The sequence below is a fragment of the Zingiber officinale genome, chromosome 1A (assembly GCF_018446385.1).
Source record: "Zingiber officinale cultivar Zhangliang chromosome 1A, Zo_v1.1, whole genome shotgun sequence".
Lineage (NCBI taxonomy): Eukaryota > Viridiplantae > Streptophyta > Magnoliopsida > Zingiberales > Zingiberaceae > Zingiber > Zingiber officinale.
Window position 1 is genome coordinate 129,469,154 of NC_055987.1, and position 13,857 is coordinate 129,483,010.

The 13,857-nt window shown below is 46.4% G+C and overlaps 1 protein-coding gene across 1 annotated transcript; it reads left to right on the forward strand.

The window, feature by feature from the left end:
* The first annotated feature begins 8,605 nt into the window (after positions 1-8,605).
* On the forward strand, positions 8,606-9,480 carry LOC122032817 (PRELI domain containing protein 3A-like). Its single transcript, XM_042592133.1, has one exon. The coding sequence runs from the start codon at positions 8,743-8,745 to the stop codon at positions 9,313-9,315; it is 573 nt and encodes a 190-aa protein (XP_042448067.1). The 5' UTR covers positions 8,606-8,742; the 3' UTR covers positions 9,316-9,480.
* Positions 9,481-13,857: the final 4,377 nt, after the last annotated feature.

Here is a 13,857-nt window from a genome sequence, read left to right on the forward strand (position 1 = left end):
TTCCGCGTCGGCTCGTGTCGGACAACGGGCGACAGTTCGTCGGAAAGCAGCTCGAGAAATGCTGCATGGGATATAGCATTGAACAGCACTTCACGTCTGTGGTGTATCCCAAAGTAACGGCCAGGCCGAAGTAGCCAACCAGGAGATCCTCCGAATTTTTCGGGCTCGACTCGACCACATGGGAGGAAGCTGGGTAGACGAGCTGTCGGGAGTCTTATGGGCCATCCGCACGACCCCAAGGAGGGAACGGGAGTAACACCATTCCACCTGGTGTATGGAGGCGAAGCGGTCGTCCCAGTCGAAGTCGGCATAGAGTCCGTCCGGATCCAGAACTACGATGAGGCAAATTCCGAGCGGAGGCAACTAGAATTGGATTTGATCGACGAGGAGCGAGCCAAAGCATTCGTCCGGCTGATGGCCTACAGGCAAATAATGAAGCAGAACTACAACCGCCGCGTGATTCCTAGAGCATTCCATGTGGGAGACTTGGTCTGGAAGAAAGTGAAGCCGGTCGGGGACGTAGGCAAGCTGGAGGCTCCCTGGGCAGGACCCTTCAAATTCGTCGAAAAGCTCCGATCAGGAGCCTACTACTTGGAGGATAAGGATGGACGGCGGCTGGAGAGACCGTGGAGTGCAAACCACCTCCAGCCCTATCGAGCCGGATGAAAGGTGCGCCGGTGTAATATATTTCATGAATATTTCGTTCGGCTGTACCCTTTGGTTGTAGGAATAAAAGTTATAAGAACAAAGCAAAGGCATGAGCATTGTGCGCCCAGCGGGTAGCTATATGAAGGCATGACGAAGACCCCGTGCCATTCGGCCGGGCGTATATTAGCTGAGCCATAGGCTCGATGGCGAAGACCCCGTGTCGTTCGGCGGGCATATATTATCCGAGCCATAGGCTCAATGACGAAGACCCCGTGACGTTCGCCCGGGTGTATATTATCCGAACCATAGGCTCGATGACGAAGACCCCGTGTCGTTCGGCCGTGTGTATATTATCTGGGTCATAGGCTCGATAGCGAAGACCCCGTGCCGTTCGGCCGGGCGTATATTATCCGAGCCATAGGCTCGATGGCGAAGAACCCGTGTCGTTCGGGCGGGCGTATATTATCCGAGCCATAGGCTCGATGGCGAAGACCCCATGTCGTTCGGCCGGGTGTATATTATCCGAGCTATAAGCTCATTATTGAAGACCGTCGAGCAGCGACGTTAAATCTTAGAGTCAAACCGGCGACTATAAACCCTCCGGTCTGAAGACCGTCGAGCAGCGACGTTAAATCTTAGAGTCGAACCGGCAACTATAAACCTCCCCCGGCCTGAAGACTGTCGAGCAGCGACGTTAAATCTTAGAGTCGAACCGGCGACTATAAATTGTCCGACCAGAAGACCGTCGAGCAGCGACGTTAAATCTTAGAGTCGAACCAGCGACTATAAACCCTCCGGCCTGAAGACCGTCGAGCAGCGACGTTAAATCTTAGAGTCGAATCGACTCCTACTAAACCCTCACTGGGAAATGACGTTAAATCTTAGAGTCGAACCGGTGATTATAAACCCCCGGCCCGAAGACCGGCGAGCGTTAAATCTAAAGTCGAACCGTGACTATAAACCCTCTCGGCGGAAGACCGTCGAGCACCGTCGAGCGAGAACGTTAAATCTTAGAGTCGGCGACTATAAACCCCACGGCTGAAGATCGTCGAGCAGCGATGTTAAGTCGAACCGGTGACTATAAACCCTCGGCTGAAGACCGTCGAGCGACTTTAAATCTTAGAGTCGAACCGCGACTATAAACCCCAGGGTCAAAGCGGCGGACGTTAAATCTTAGAGTCGAGCCGACTATAAACCCTGGCTCGAACGGCGAACAGCGACGTTAACTCTTAGAGTCGAACCGGCGACTATAAACCCGGCTTAAAAACCGTCAAGCGAGTCGAGTCGACGACTATAAACCCTCTGCGGAAGACCGTCGGCGGACGTTAAATCTTAAGTCGAAGCGACTATAAACCCCGGCACGAAGGCCGTCGGCGGCGTTAAATTTTAAGTCGAGCGCTATAAACCCTCGGCGAAGGCGTCGGCGGACGTTAAATCTTAGAGTCGAACCGGCGACTATAAACCCCGGCTTGAAGACCAGGTTAAATCTTAAGTCGAGCGGTGACTATAAACCCGAGAGTCAGCGACGTTAAATCTTATAGTCGAACCGACGACTATAAACCCTCGGCGGAAGACCGTCGGCGGACGTTAAATCTTAAGTCGAAGCGACTATAAACCCCGGCACGAAGCGTCGGCGGACGTTAAATCTTAAGTCGAACCGGCGACTATAAACCCTACGGCCGGAAGACCGAGCAGTGACGTTAAATCTTAGAGTCGAACCGCGACTATAAACCCTCGCGCCGAAGACTGTCGCGACGTTAAATCCTAGAGTCGAACGGCGACTATAAACCCTCCGGCGAAGCCGTCGGCGGACGTTAAATCTTAAGTCGGACGGACTATAAACCCCGGCAAGGCGCCGGCGGCGATGTTAAATCTTAGAGTCGAACTGGCGACTATAAACCCTCCGGCCAGAAGACCGTCGAGCAGCGACGTTAAATCTTAGAGTCGAACCAGCGACTATAAACCCTCCAGCCAGAAGACCGTCGAGCAGTGACGTTAAATCTTAGAGTCGAACCGGCGACTATAAACCCTCCGGCTGGAAGACTGTCTTGCTTAGGCGGGACAAGTCATGCGAGCTTCAGCTCGGTGATAAGCACCAGCAATCGACAAGCCTTGTTCTTCGAGGCAGGAAGAAAATAATAATGTACTTCCGTCCGGGTCGATCAGCAAGGAGATAACAAAAAGGTTGGCTGGTGAGTTGAGCGGCCGATCGGCCAAGTTATCAAAGGTACTTCGCGAACATCTAACGGGAATTCCATTTAAAGAGGTGGGCATGTTCAAACGAGCGGCCTAGTTACAGAAAATACTTCGTGGAAAATTCCTTTCGAGAGCGCGGAAGGCAGGATGAGAGACGATTAACGAGAAGGAAAGGTGGGGAACGCGAACGGCGGTAGGTCACGCTCCGATCGGAAGACACAGGTATTTGCGATTTAACGAAAAAAGAGTAAGCTAACAAAAGGACGGCATATCTTCATTAAGATTCAGGCCATTAGAGGCGGTCGGAGTGATTACAAGAAATACTTCATTCAAGGACGTCAAAGATCGGCTCGGGAATGAGCTCCAACAACCCGGCCAGATCCTGGGGAGGGATAGAAGCCGCCTCCGGAAGCTGGCCCTTAGCCTTCAAGTACGTAGTTGTGGCTTTGATGGCTTCTTCAAAGGTAAGGACCAGCCGATCGCTGAACTTGTTGCCAAAGTCTTCCGACCGGAAGTAGTTGTGTCTCATTGCCACAAAGCGCCTTGGTTCGCCATCTTGATATTCTTTGAAAGCGGCTCGGGCGACTTCTAAAGCGTCTTGGAGATCTTTAATGTCACCTCAAAGTTTAGCTTCAGTAGTCGAGCGGCCCTTTTGCTCAGCAGAAAGCAGGTCGGTTAACTCCTGGATACGCTGCTCCAGCGCTCGGGCCTGCTAATTCTTGGCCTCTAAGTCGGAGATGGTTGTATTCTTCCTATTGGTCACCAGCTTCATATCCCGATCGTGAGACTTGACTTGGGCCTCAAGGCCGGCTACCCTGGTCTCCAAACCAGAAGACTTGTGTCGTTCGGCCTGCAATAGTTTCTCTGATTTGCTCAACTCGGCTCAGAGTGTCGCATATGATGGGCCCTGAGCTGGCGCCCCTACAGAAATTTGAAGCTTTTTTAATTCTTCTTCTAGGGCAACCAGGCGATTGCTGACCGCAATGTTCTCCACCCAGTACTGTTCGGACGAAATAAGGTCAAGAGCCAATATTAAACATAAAGTAGGAAAAAGAGCATACTCCGGTTGCTTGTTGCAGATGGCTATCACCGAGCTGCCCGGGGGTCATCATGGCAACGCGAGCCCTCGCATCTTCCCATACTTTGGCGAGCAGTCCTCGGATGGTGATATGATGCTCCGGAATAGTTGGCCGATCGGCGGCCAAAAGGTACTATTCAGTGGGAAGATGGAGGACGGCTTTGACCGTTCGACGTCCGCTCGGATCGGATTGAGAATATATGGATCGACCGGATGACTCGCCGAGCGAAGCAGAAATTATTCCCGAGCGCCTCAGTCGAAGACGAACCCGGGGCAGGGAACTAACGGGCCTCGCTTCAAGGGAGGCCGCTGGTTGGTCGAGCTGGGAAGGAGTGCGGCCCGAGGAGATGGCCTCGGTTGAAGCAGGAACTGGGTTGACCGCTTCGAGGGGGCGTCAATTGGCTCGGTCACTGGTTCCAAAATTGTGAGATCCGTTCGGCGTCGCTTGCGTGTTATCAAGGGGGAGTCGTCGGTCGATTGCCCCGCGTCTTCGGAGGTAGGCTGACCAGCTGATGATATATCATCGCCGATCGCTCCGGTTGCAGGGATCCGATCGGTAGACTCGCGAGCTTCTGTTGGAGCTTCTTCGCTCTCGCCCTCGCGGGAGCCGACCGGCACGATCCCCAGATCGGCCATCTCTTTAGCCGCTGTTGCTTCTATTTCGGCAGCCTTCAATTTCATCCGCTCGGTAGCCTTGGCACGCCACATGATTTCACCTGCATAAAAGAAGAATAAATCAGTTAGACTAAAAGGAGTGGGGATAGAGAAAGCACTTACTCATGCTGCTCGGAAGCTTTGTTCGGATCGGGCTCAATCTGAATATGTATAGCACCCCCTCGTGAAGTAACTTATTGATGCTGAACCTCTGGCCGACTAATAGATTGGCTGCATGAAGATAATCCGGCTGGCTCTTGTATTTACCGAGTTCCGGCGGGCTCGGCACAGTAGTCTGCCATTCGGTTCGAAAGGAGGGTCATTCGGGAAGGCGAAGGTAAAAGTAATTTTCCTTCCAGTGCTTGTTCGAGGTCGGCATCTTGTCGAAAAAGACAAGACCGATCCACGATTAGAAGAGAAAAGTACCCCACTCGGATTGTTTGGGATAGTAGAAGTAATGGAAAATTTTGGGAACTAAGGGAATGTCGTGCAGCTTGAAAAGGATTACTACGCCGCACAGCAACCTAAAAGAGTTGGGGACAAGTTGGCCGAGCGGGATGCGGAAATAATTACAAACCTCACGGATAAAGGGATGTAGAGGGAAGCGCAGACTGGCCACAAATTGGTCGCGAAAGAAGAAGACGGTGTCGGTCGGTGGATTGTGGGGTCGATCGGAAGAGGTGGCCAAAACTAGTCTATGGTCAGGAGAAAGTTCAAATTCGTTAAGGAAGCGACCCGCGTCGTTCTCGTCAAACCGGCTTACCATGGTCATATACCATAGGCTAGGAGAGGGATCAGAAGGCTGCGAAGTGCTAGCCATGGCCAAAACAGTACCAAGGAATAAAGGACCGAGGAAAGAAGATTGAAAGGGTTGATGGAGGAGACCGAAACTATATTGAACGGATGCAAAGACCACTAGAAGGGAGAAAACGGAAGAAAGTAGAGATAGGAGAAGGCTTATTGGGAACAAAGCGTGAAGGAGGAGGTCGGAAGTTCGTCGGAGCACCGAGACAGGCGAGTGTCGGGAAGCTGGGCGTGAGAGGAAGCACCAAAGGCACGAAGGCAGGAATGATGGAAGGGAAATCTGCGTCGGCGCTTCATAAACCCCAGACTCGGTCCACCACAACCGTCTGATCCAGGTCATCGAAACAAACGTTAGCATCGGACCGTCAGATTTGAACCGACGCTTGTCCAATCGAAGCTGACGCTCTCGCCTACGATGACGGCGGACTTGCCAAGTGGCGACCAGCGATTGGGCGGCATTTAATGAGCGTCATTACTCGCGCGTGGGCAGCTTAATGAGGATTGGCACAAATTCCGAGGAAACTCACCGACTCCGACCGTCTTTAGAATTGGTGGCACGCCAAGCGGCAAATAGAAATCAAAACTACCAAGGCACAGCTATCAACTCGCCGGTTGGCTGGATGGACCTCCCAAGAGCTGAACGGAGGTACACTTTCAGGAGCGGCAGAGTAGATGTCGTTCGATTAAACTCATGGTCCAGTCAGTCGGACTTAGCGCCTCCTTCGACTAGACTTGAAGGGGAGGCATGTGATCCGGTGGTAAGGACGGGGGACCCTCGTGGGCGGAAGGTCAACGACACGTGGAGGTCAAAGGTCAAGAGAGTCAACCCTGAGACCCGGCCGACCGGCATCGACCGACCAGAATGAGATGTCCGAAGGGCCGGGAATCCCCCGAGCCGAATAAAAGACAACCCGACTAAGGGTTGGGTTTCCGACACTCAAGGTAAAAAGGTTTCAGGTCCGAGCGGGTTGTCCGTTCGGCCAGGGCACAAGGCAATAAAGAGGCCAGAGCAATCTCATCCGAGGATACGACCGGGAGTCCTCCCGGTCGGACCGATACCTACAACCGGGGCAGAAGGGGTATGCCTGCCGAGCGGCCGAATCGCTCGGCTCTGGAACAGACAGGAGGCGCAAGAGGACAAAGGAGACAGGGGATAACATCATCCTCGAGACGTCTGCCGCCGACAAGCAGCAGAGTTGGCGGCCGAGCCGTACACAGGATCATACGACGGAAGCTTCCACCGTCACATCCTGGATATGCTCGGATGATTGCGGAATGGTGTCAGATGTACTTTTCTGACATGGGCTCGTTAAGATATGTATGGGGAAGCGTGCGCGCATCGAGAATCGTGTCCGCGCCTCCCCGGGCTCTTATATAAGGACCCCCAGACGTCGACGAAGGTATGTGCAAATCTCTACTGTAGCCACAGTTACGCTGCCTCTCTCACTTCTCGTTGCCTGACTTGAGCGTCGGAGGGTCGTCGCCGGGAAACCCTTCCCGGCTCGGCTTCTTTGCAGGTTCGCCGGAGATCTACACCACCAGTCGGAGACAGCGGAGCGTGCCACGTCCCCAGCGTCCGTCGACTCAGCACTCGGACAGGATCACTCTCAATTATTAATTTAACTCAATATATTGAGAATAGTAATTTATTGAATCGATTAGATTTGTAAAATAGATCAGTTGGTTGATTTTCAGATGGAAATCGATTCGACTGATTTTTAACACTAGTTAATTGATTACGGGTAAAATGAGAAGTGGGCGCGTGATTTAATTATTTTTAAACTACCTTATGTAATTTGATAATTTCAAAACTTTACCTATATGGTTGGGTACAATGCTATTTTTTTCAAAAAAAAATGTATAAATCAGTCGTTAAATTTTAATACCAATTTATAAAAAAAATTATAAATTCTGCCCATATAATAGGGGTGAATTGATAAAAAAGGATTTATATTATAAATCCCATGCTATAAACTCCAAATTGCTCTCTCGCCCTTATGAACACAGCAATATGGATCCTCTAAAAGTTTATTCAATGCCTCCAGAACGTGATGGTGTGAGTGTATGATATCTCTGATATAATGATTTATCATATGTTTATGATCTATATATTTATATTTACCTTTCTTCGTATTTTTAAGATGGGCACTAAAGGAACTGTTAAAATAATAGATTTATTATTTTTTTTTAAAATTTATTCAATGTCACATCAATGACAGATAAAAAAAATCTATATATTTGTCAACTATTAAAAAAAACTTTAGTCCACCTTTTTTATTCTATATATAATTTTCATCTCTATTTTTTAAAATAAAAACTCAAATTTAAAAAACTAATTTAAATAAAAAAATAAAAGAAAAAAAAAATGCAGGGAGCAAGGAGCCGCTCTCTGTTGCAAATGAAGGAGCTGTGGATGCTCTTTGAGCAGTAGGTTTTTCCCTTTGTATTAAATGCTTCGCAATTAAATAAATCGACGTCAAAAATTAAATTGTTGGAGTCCTCAAGACTAAAGCGGATCCTTTTCAAGATAAATTGCAAAAACTTGTCCTTGCAATAATTGCATCTTCAGAATGGAAATGACGTCATAGTTTATATATTTATCAGAACAGTGTCCACCCAAAAGAAAAATACAAAGCAATATTTATGATCCATAATTCTGGCTTCGAGAAAGATAAAATCCATTATCTTTAAAATTTATTTTATTAAATTTAAATGATTATTTTTTATTATATACTATATTAACTATTCTAAAATTATATAATACATATTTTTTATTATCTAATTCATTCATTTCATTTAGTTTTTCTCCCAAATTAAATAATATTTTAATATTTTAGAAATAAATTTAATTTTCTAAATATAAAAATATACTATTTATAAAATCTAAATTTAGAAAATAAATAAAGTAACTGATATAAATATCTTTTATATAAAATATAAAATTTAAGAGAAAATTATGTATTTAGGAAAATTAATGACACTATAATCCCTATTTTACTAATTATATTATTGTTAATTAAGTTTGTGTCTGTTATCTCTCTCTTTCTAGCGTACACGCAGTGAATTGGGAGCATTAATTATGGTCATTTAGGTGTTTAGGATGCGGTAATGGTATTTAGTGTCGAGATTAAATAATTAATTATAATTCGTACCTCGACGTGGACCCAACGTAGTAAACAGGCCACCATGTTTCTACTCGCTTTGTTCCTTCACCAACTCAGTCTTTTTTCGCCTGATTCCAGCGAGTCACGGCCCACCGTTGACACGCTTCTTTTCTGTTCTTTACAAGTTCCCTCTTTCTTCCGCTGCCGCCTCGGCCGCCAGAAAACCCTAATCTCTGCCGCCGTCCTCCGATCCACGCGATGGTCCGCGCATACAAGCACGAGCACATCTACCGGCACCCCTGGGACCGTGTGACGACGGCGGCGTGGCGCAAGTTCACGGATCCGGACACTCCCAACTTCCTCTCCCACGTCGTCGACGTTCACACGCTTCAACGCCGCCTCGACCCCGCCGCCGGTCGCCTCCAAGCCACCCGCTCGATTACCGTGCGCTCGCCGCCGCTACCCTTCATACTCCGCCGGATTCTCGGTCAGGAGGCCGTTGTGTGCCACTGCGTCGAGACCACCGTGGTGGACGCGCGCGATCGGTCCATGGAGATCGTGATCCGCAACGCCAGCCTACGTGGCCTGATCGAGGTGGAGGAGCGGTCCACCTACCGGCCGCATCCCGAGCGACCGGAGGGGTGGACCGCCTTCCAGCAGGAGACCAGGATCCGCTGCAAGCCGCTCTCGGCGCTTGCGGCCGTGGCTGAGAAGGTGGAGCACCGTTGTGCCGAGAGGTTCATGCAGAACAGCGCCAAGGGGAGGGAGTTCGTCGAGCGGATCTGCAAGTACCTTGAGGCCGACGCCGCTGCCTCCAAAATTTCTTGCTGATCGCCAAAAGGTTAGGATTTTTCCTCTTCCCGACGTCAAATTGGGACTCATAGAATAAGATCGTGCCGTTGTTGTTCTTGTCTCTGTGATAATCTTTTCCTGGGCTGTATCGTCTTTGACAATTGTTTACCGTCAATGATTTGGCTGATCGACCATGTTCTTGCTTCTACTTTTGTTGATTTATTTGGATATCTATGCAACTGATTCGATGTTAGTAATGTTAGCAATTATCAAAAAGAGCTTGCAAGACTAGAATATCTTTGCAGAAGTTCTTATTGAATATATAACCAACTTTCTATTGTCATGCCCCGGGGTCTAGTTTCCGGTATGCCACTTGGTGACTGTATAATAAAAGAAATCTAGGAACCAGAATATCATATGCTTGATAGACTATAAAACGATACATATAAAACGGCATATGAAATTACAGGTAGACGAAAGTAAAACAAGTCAGGAGTTAACACCTCAAAATTTCTGTGCAACTCTATGGAAGGTCAAAATCAATTATAATATCAAAAAGATCCATATGCCTGTAAAATTAGAGGCCAAGGAAAACATCTTCTTTAAGTTCTCAAATAATATACATAATTGTATATTTATGATCATCAAACATTTGCTAGTTGGAATTAGTATTTATCTTCATATGTATCAACAATTAAGATAAATTCTCAAGTCTTACTTTTTAATCAACAGTTATACAATTTATCCATAGTATAATATTGACATGAGCAAATATTATAAAATATGAATATGTATATCAATAGTCTAAAGTTGATAAATCAATTAAAAATGAATAATGGGAGTCAATATCATGTAATAATATCATACAAATTGACTAAAAATATTTTCAGAATATAATACTGTTGCATACGTCATCTAATATGCAGACTACAAGCCCTCACTAGTGGAAGACATAATAAACAGTATGAAGTATAAGGAGCATGGAAGATCAAGCAAATCTAAAAGACATGTATTAACGGAAGAGTAATTTCAGATTTAATTTTTTTAAAACAACCTTTTCCATCGTCATCCCCCTATGAAACCCACTTGTGGAAATGAAATAACATACAAATCGATTAACATAAAGTATTCCTTCTAGGGTTGTTGTGGTTGCTGGAAAAGAGGGCAGCAATGTGCCTCTCTTGTTGTTGGGAGAGGGCAACAACTAGGATTCTTTTACTGCCTTCGTTGGCAACTCTGGCGAGCTGCGATGAGCTCCGACAGTCACTGCCAAGAAGCAAGGACGACAAGAGTAGGTATTCGCTAGAAAAAGAAAGGCAACAACTAGGGTGTTGCTGTTGAAGCTGTTGGAGAAGAAGAGAGGGCTAAAAATAAAAGAAAACAGAAATGGGGGATCTTTCTCTCTTTACCGGTATCCTTGGCGAGCTCGGCGTGACCACAGCTAGCTCCGGCGGAGCTCCGGCAGCTGTGATTGGTTGGAAAAGAGAGCAACAACTTGCTGCTCTTGTTACCGGAAGAGGGCAGCGACTAGGGTTCCTTTTTACCCCACCTTGCTGGCAGTCTGGCAAGCTCCTGCAAACTCCGACGAGCTCCAGCGGTGCTGTCAAGAAGCAGGGACAGCAGGGAAGCACAGCAGGGAGCAAGAGAGAAGAGAAAGAGAGGTGTTAGGGGCTGTTGGCTGGAAAAGGCAGCACCTATGGCTGCTGTCGGTGGCTGTTGGAGGAGGAAAAAGGCAGCAAAGTTGCTGCTTTCCTCTTTGCTGGAAGAGGAGAGAGGTGCAGGTGGAGAAAAAGAAGAAAGAAAAAGAAAAGAGAGGGATCGGGTGGGGTGGGGTGGGGTGGGTGGGGTGGGGGAAATGGGCGTGTGTGTGGCAGGAATAGGGTGGCGGTAGGGTTTTTTTTTTTTTAATTTTATTTTATTTTTAAATTTGTGTTGTGCAAAGAGAGGGCAATACCTCTCAACCTTTCTGAACCGCGGAAGAAGAGGAAGAGAGAAAAGAGATCGCGCGGAACAACAAGACAAAGACGCATAAAAGAGAGCAAACACCAGGAAGGAGAAGAAGAAGAGAAAGAAAAAGAGTTACCGTGGTTCGGCGACTTGCCTACTCCACAAAACGGTCGAAGCTTTATTAGAATTCTCTTCTACACAAGAGAATCACATCTAATGATTCTTGTGTTGTCTGATCTACAATGGATTTACAATGATCCCTATAAATACTGCTAAACCTCCAGACTCGGTAAAAACGTAACAGAATTTGTTATGAAAAACATAACAAAATTCTGTTATATAAAATCTTAACAGAATTTTATTACGAAAAATCTTAACAGATTTTTCTTCCATGACATCCCTTCATCCAAATATGAGCCACTCGTCAACAATCTCCACCTTGGCGAATATTCACCCTTCGAAGAATACGAATATCTGGACAAAACTCCATCTGGATCTCTGGGTCTGGGCTTCCTTCCTCTAGCATCTAGAGATATGGATCAAGTTCAAGCAATGCTTAAACTTCTCTGTGGTCACCGGCTTTGTCAGCATATCTGCAGCATTGTCTGCAGTGTGAACCTTCTCAAGTTGAATTTCCCCGGAAGCAATCAACTCTCTGATCTTGTGAAACCTCACATCAATGTGTTTGGTTCTCGCATGATACACCTGATTCTTCGCCAAATAGATAGCACTCTGACTATCTCATAACAATTTAACTCCACCTTGCTGAACACCCAGTTCTCTGACCAATCTTGTAAGCCATAAAGTTTCCTTCACTGCTTTAACTGCTGCCATGTACTCGGATTCCGTAGTAGACAATGCAACAATAGATTGTATCATAGATTTTCAACAAATAGGTCCTCCTGCCATGGTGAACACGTATCCTGTAGTAGACCTCTTGTTATCTAAATCTCCTGCATAGTCTGCATCTACGTACCCGGTAACTAAAGGATCTTCCAGTTGTCTATTGAGCATGATGTCATAATCAGTTGTATTTCTCAAGTATCTGAAAAACTATTTCACTGCATCCCAATGTGTTCGACCAAGATTTGACAGAAACTTGCTTATCATACTAACTGCTTGCGCCAAATCCGATCTCGTGCAAACCATGGCATACATCAAACAACCAACTGCACTTGCATAAAGAACTTTTGACATCTCTTGGATCTCGTCATCTGTCCTTGGACACTTTGTACTGGATAACTTGAAGTGATGCGCCAGGGGTGTGCTCACCGACTTTGCATTCTTCGTATTGAACCTATCCAGCACCTTCTCCACATAGCTACGTTGAGACAACCATAATCTCCCTGCAGCTCTATCCTTATGAATCTCCATCCCAAGAATCTTCTTGGCCTCTCCCAAATCTTTCATGTCAAATTCCTTGCTCGGTGGCCTCTTGATTTATCAACCTCTTTCATCTTCTTCGCAACAATGAGCATGTCATCTACGTATAGTAGTAAGAAAACCAGTGATTCATCTTCAAGACTCTTCACATATATACAACAGTCATACTCACATCTCCTATATCCGTTTTGAATCATGTATGAATCAAAGCGTTTGTACCATTGCCTAGGAGATTGTTTCAATCTATAGAGCGATTTCTTCAACTTGTAAACCAACTACTCTTGTCCAGCCTGACTAAATCTCTCGGGTTGTGATATAAAAATCTACTCTAAATTTCCATGCAGAAATGTCATCTTCACATCCATTTGCTCAAGTTGCAAATCGTGATGTGCCACTAAAGCCAACATCGCTCTAATTTACATATATCTTACCACCGGAGAGAAAATTTCATCATAGTCAATCCCCTTTCTCTGTGAATACCCCTTTGCTACCAACCGAGCTTTGAACTTCACTTCTTCTCCTTCTAACATTGCTTCTTTCTTCTTGAATATCCACTTGCACCCTATAGCTTTCTCTCCTTTAGGAAGTTCCACTAGATCCCACATTTGGTTCTTATGCAACGACTCCATCTCCTCTGCCATAGTACCCGTCCACTTGTCCTTCTCAGAGCTATGTATTGCCTCACGAAAAGATGTAGGGTTTCCATTACTAGTGGTAAGTGCATAAGATACCAAGTCTTCGAATCCGTATCTAGTGGGTGGTTTTACGACTCGTCTCGTTCTACCACTAGCTATAGTGCGATGCTCCATGTGCTCTGAGCTAGAATCATCGAAGTCATGAGTCTCTAGCTCCACCTGCACAATATCTTTCTCTTTGTTGCTTTGTGGTGTTTCCTTTCCTTCTTCTTGAGTACGTTGTAACATAGCTTTCTCGTCAAACACCACATCTCTGCTGATCACCACCTTGTTTGCCTTAGGATCCCAAAGCTTGAAGCCTTTAACTCCTTTCTGATAGCCCAGAAAAATGCATTGCTTTGACTTTGCATCCAGCTTTGATCTTTCCTCACTAGATATGTGCATATAGGCTGGACATCCAAAAACTCGAAGATGAGAGTATTCTACTTGATTCTCTGTCCATACTTCCTCTGATACTTTGCCTTCTAGTGCTGCCCTTGGTGATCTATTAATGAGATAACATGCCATGTTAACTGCTTCCGCCCAGAAATTCTTTGCAAGCCCTGCATTCAGCCTG